This window comes from Kryptolebias marmoratus, linkage group LG15, assembly GCF_001649575.2.
Source record: "Kryptolebias marmoratus isolate JLee-2015 linkage group LG15, ASM164957v2, whole genome shotgun sequence".
NCBI lineage: Eukaryota > Metazoa > Chordata > Actinopteri > Cyprinodontiformes > Rivulidae > Kryptolebias > Kryptolebias marmoratus.
Window position 1 is genome coordinate 675710 of NC_051444.1, and position 5308 is coordinate 681017.

Below are 5308 nucleotides of genomic sequence, written 5' to 3' on the forward strand. Positions count from 1 at the left end.
CCTGGTACCTACAGGGTACATACCTGGGTACGTACCTGGTACCTACAGGAATACTAACAGGGTACCTACCAGGTAATTACATATCCAGTCAGTACTGGGCTGTATTATGTATTCTTACAGAGATGTATATTTTTCATTGGTATTTCTGACTTTTTGTCGTTTCTTTGTCTCAGAGTCGTATCTTCTGCTGTGTCCGAATGAGGGATACGAGCGGGGGCCAGACGACCATCCCAAAGGTTCATAAATACTGACTCCACTCTGCTTTTTGTCTCTTTGGAAGTGTCAGGATGTTTGACTTTGTGTTTCAGATATCGATGAATGCATCAACAACCCGTGCGTTAATGGGCAGTGCATCAACACGGACGGCTCGTTCCGGTGCGAGTGTCCGATGGGATACCACCTGGATGTTAGCGGGGTCACCTGTGAAGGTCTGTCAGTCCCGTCCTCTGCCTCGCTCTTAGGGTCCATCAGTGGATTATAATCCCAACTCTCCTCCATGCAGACACAAACGAGTGTGACATCGGTAACCCTTGTGGTAATGGCACGTGCACGAACGTGATTGGTGGGTTTGAGTGTGCCTGTGATGAAGGCTTCGAGCCCGGATCCATGATGACCTGTGAAGGTACGTGAGACCTACAGTCCCTTCTCTGTCGTTTGGGTTTTATTTTGTAATTTCTTTCTTTCCCTTCTCTTCAGACATCAACGAGTGCTCCCAGAATCCTTTGCTGTGCGCCTTCCGCTGCGTTAATGTGGTGGGCTCCTACGAGTGTAAATGTCCCACGGGCTACGTGTTGCGCGAGGACAGGAGGATGTGCAAAGGTACGTCAGTGGGATGAGTCACCTGTGCTCAGAAACCGTTTACAGGGAAGTGTTGGCCGGGAACAAACAAAGAAGCTCAGACGTTTAGGCTCCATCCATAAAGTTATATAAGCCACTATCTGAGAGAGATCCTGAAGAGCCTCTCTGTCTGGGAGGAACATAAAACAGCCCCGGCTTGTCAGGGCACCATGGAAACGGGTGTATTTGGAGGTCCCAGTGTTTACAGCGAAGATCCAAACAGATCTGGAGCAGCTCGGTGTCGGACGGTGGGCGGTTTGAGTAAACCTCGGAGGATTGAGGAGTGTTGGTGTTCTATCCTCTTTCAGACCAGAACGAGTGTGAAGACGGTATCGACGACTGCGCCGGCCGGGGAATGACCTGCAAGAACCTGATTGGTACATACATGTGCATCTGTTCACCTGGATTCACCCGGCAGCCCGGTGGAGATGGATGCATGGGTAATGACTGTTCCAATCAACCTTCTGAGCCTCTGCTTGTGTTTCAGGCCTCATCTGCTCGTGTCTACAGATATAAAACAGCAGTTCTAAGCGTTTAACCATCATCATTCAGGTTATTTCCAACCTCAGAGAAAAGTCTTTAGGGTCTTAAACAAGCAACAAATTAAGGAAAAGGAGGCACTGCTGCACATTAATACTCATCGTATCCAACATTTATCTGATATATCTGAGGAATTAAAACAAACTGCAGGAAGTGAAACAGTATTTGGATCCACAAACTATCTGGACACATTAGCTTTGAAGCATGCATGAACTCCCTGAAGGAACTTTTACTTCAGATCCATTGAACTAAGTGGGACAAATAACCAAATCCTCTGTTTCCCTGTTAGACCTTAACGAGTGCTCAGCCAAACCGGGGGTCTGTAAGAACGGCCGCTGTGAGAACACGGTAGGAAGTTACCGCTGCAGATGTGACCAAGGCTTCATCTCGAACCCGACTCAGACAGAGTGCATCGGTACGTACAGAGCTTTACCTCCGGCTTCTGTTTGCTCATTTTAGCTGTTGTTCAGCTGCTTTCAGGTTTCAGTTTGTGTTCTGCTTGTTTGAGCGTTCAGAAAACACAAATTAAAGCAGAATGAATGATCTTATTGGGTTTAGTCTGGTTTAACGAGTGTAAAAATCTTTTTTCGGTCCTATTTGACCATGTTTCCACTGTCTGCTGCTATCAGGACAGAGGTGGGTAAATCTTTCCTGCCTGTGAGAAAACCTTCAGAGGGACATGTTAAACTTCACTTCAGTGCTTATCTTGTTCCTCGCAGACAGCAGAGATACAGATGTGTGGCTTATCTCGTGAGGTCTGGTATTTGAGGCCACGTCCCGTCTGGGTGGTACTGCCTGCCTTCCTCGGACCCTCTCAGTCCTCGTCTTTCTGTCCTTCCCCCTCAGATAACCGTGAAGGCTTCTGTTTCACCGAAGTCCTGACCACGCTGTGTCAGATGACTTCCAGTAACAGGAACCTGGTGACCAAGTCGGAGTGCTGCTGTGACGGGGGCCGAGGCTGGGGCTCCAACTGTGAACTCTGCCCCCTGCCAGGAACCACCCACTACAAGAAGATGTGCCCCCTGGGTCCTGGCTACACCACCGACGGCAGAGGTACCCGACTGACTCGCCTGGCGAGGTTTAACACAACCATCTCATGTGACCTGGAGCCCTCGGGCTGAGTGTTCAATCAATCAATCAATCAACTTTATTTATATAGCACATTTTAAAAACCACAGGGGTAGCCAAAGTGCTGTACAATAAAAAGGAAATAGATAAAACAAATAAAGAGATAAAAAACGATAAATAGATAAAAGAGACATACACATACGGGTTCACAGCAGGTATGTTTTAGGTGCCAAGAAAGACAAAAAATCACGGTGTGTTAAAAGCCAAAGTATAAAAGTGTGTTTTTAAAAGAGATTTAAAAACAGGAAGAGAGGAGGCCTGTCTGACACTCAGGGGTAAATTGTTCCAGAGCTTGGGAGCAGAAACAGCAAATGCTCTGTCGCCTCTGAGCTTCAGCCTAGTTTTGGGGACTGTCAGCAGTGACTGATCAGCTGATCTTAGGGATCGGGGCGGGCAGTAAGGCTGAAGCAGCTCAGATAGATATGGTGGGGCCGAGTTGTTCAAGCATTTAAAAACAAATAACAGAAGTTTAAAATTAATTCTGTAGCGCACAGGGAGCCAATGAAGGGAGGCTAAGATAGGAGTAATGTGCTCGCGCCTACGGGCCCGAGTTAACAAACGAGCAGCAGAGTTCTGAACAAGCTGCAGACGGGCTAGAGAGGTCTGGCTAATGCCTACATACAGTGAATTACAGTAGTCGAGACGAGCTGTAATAAAAGCGTGGATTAATTTCTCNAGGTCAGATCTTGNATAGGATTGGTTTGACCTTTGATATTTGACGAAGCTGATAAAAACTTTTCTGAACAACACTGCTGATCTGTTTTTCAAATTTAAAATCAGAGTCAAACTTCACCCCCAGGTTGGTGACACAGTCCTTGAGATAAGATGACAGTGAGCTGAGATCTACCCTGGGAGAGGAACAACAACTTGGTCCAAACAACATAACTTCTGTCTTGTTCTCAGTGTTGGTGTGACTCTCATCTACTACCACCAAAAACCTCAGTATCTGTACAACTGACTGACCGGCAGCCATTTTCCCCTCTTTATAATTAAATTTAACTCTACAATCAGTCTGTAGCAGCTGGCAAAAACAAACCGACAAAAGTTCAGATCAGAACTTTGTTTCTGCCACCATCACGTTGTTTCCTGCACTTGTCAGCCATATTGGATTCTGAGGTCAGGGCTGATGTTTAAGTTGATTTTTTCCAACCTTAACATCTGAGTACAAATGCACAGCAGCAGCGTTAACTGGCTGGTAACTCCTGTTGATCCGGGGCAAACCTTTGTTTTTCCCGGGTAGACATCGATGAGTGCCGTGTGATGGGACACCTTTGTAAGAACGGTCAGTGCAGCAACACTTTGGGCTCCTACAGCTGTCTCTGCAAACCGGGATACACCACTGACATCACGGGCACTCAGTGTGTGGGTAAGCCTGATCCTCGCCTCCTTATCTGAACCTTCTGCCTCCTGTGTGGGTGGACGTGTCTCATTATCTGTCCTGCAGGATCCAAACCCTTTCCGTCCCTGAGTTTTACTCTTTGTGTCCCTCAGATGTGGACGAGTGCATCCAGGCACCAAAGCCTTGTAACTTCATCTGTAAGAACACGGAGGGAGGCTACCTTTGTTCCTGCCCCAGAGGATACATCCTGCAGGAGGATGGAAAGAGCTGCAGAGGTGAAACCCCCCCCCCCCTCCAGAACTCTCCCCCTTCATCAGAACCTGGAGCAGCTGTAGAGTCAGAGGGTTACAACCTTCAAAAGCTTGTTTGGGAGTCTAAACAAGTGAACTGAGAGTTTCTGAGACATTCTTTCATCTGTATTTACTGTAGCTTCAGTTCCCCTCTGCAGGACCCCTGTGAGTCCGGTCCGGTCCGGTCCGGTCCGGTCCGGTCGCAGACTCCCAGACTCACAGCCTGACTCTAAACGGGTTTTATTGTCGTTAAACGTCTTGTTTTCAGATCTGGATGAGTGTTCGAGCAAACAGCACAACTGTCAGTTCCTGTGTGTGAACACCATCGGAGGCTTCACCTGCAAGTGTCCTCCGGGCTTCACCCAGCACCAGACGGCCTGCATCGGTACGCACACACACACAGACACACACAGACACACACACACCCACACACACACACCCACACACACACAGACACACACACACAGACACACACACACCCACACAGACACACGCACACCCACCCACACACACACACCCACACACACACACACACACGCACACACACTGTTTACATGTTTACTCAACATTCACGCCTGGCTGCTGAAACAGGATTTCAGCTCTCAGTTTGTTCTTCCATCATTATTTTTATCTCCGTTCTCAGAGATAAGTTCTCGCTCGGAGTTAATGAACTCCAGCTGAAGTCAGGCTCACGTCTTTAGGCTGAACTAACCTGATGAACTGATCAGGATCAGATCGGAGTAAAAGCTGCTGAAGGACTTCAGATGATTCAAGTTTAACTTTAGTGATCTTTGGAAAAAATGCTGTTTTCTCATCAGTTATTTTATGGCTGTTTTAGGACAGGATATTTTAAAGACTCTTTGAGGAAACAGACACTTTCTTTAAAAGTTAAACACTAATTAGACTCTAATTTATGATGTAATCTGCTGGAGAACACTTTGGAAATGAGGATAGGAGCAGTTTAATAATTATTATTATTTCCAATAACGTTGTAGTCGTGGACGTTTAGATGTTTTCTGTCAGAGGAGCTCCTGCAGGAGACAAGATCCAGCTCTGGAGACAGGTTGGAGACAGGTTAGAGACAGGCTGGAGACAGGTTGGAGACAGGTTAAAGACAGGTTGGAGACGGGTTGGGGACAGGTTGGAGACAGATCAGAGTCAGGCTGGAGACAGG

The 5308-nt window shown here is 47.2% G+C and overlaps 1 protein-coding gene across 1 annotated transcript in view; it reads left to right on the forward strand.

The window, feature by feature from the left end:
• Nucleotides 1–5308, forward strand: part of fbn1 (fibrillin 1) — a 53763-nt gene that overhangs the window by 41650 nt on the left and 6805 nt on the right. The window contains exons 46-55 of the mRNA XM_037979892.1: nucleotides 174–236; nucleotides 309–428; nucleotides 503–622; nucleotides 697–819; nucleotides 1146–1277; nucleotides 1667–1792; nucleotides 2224–2430; nucleotides 3746–3871; nucleotides 3997–4119; nucleotides 4403–4519. Coding sequence (XP_037835820.1) covers nucleotides 174–236; nucleotides 309–428; nucleotides 503–622; nucleotides 697–819; nucleotides 1146–1277; nucleotides 1667–1792; nucleotides 2224–2430; nucleotides 3746–3871; nucleotides 3997–4119; nucleotides 4403–4519 — 1257 coding nt within the window. The remainder of the gene's footprint in view (nucleotides 1–173; nucleotides 237–308; nucleotides 429–502; nucleotides 623–696; nucleotides 820–1145; nucleotides 1278–1666; nucleotides 1793–2223; nucleotides 2431–3745; nucleotides 3872–3996; nucleotides 4120–4402; nucleotides 4520–5308) is intronic.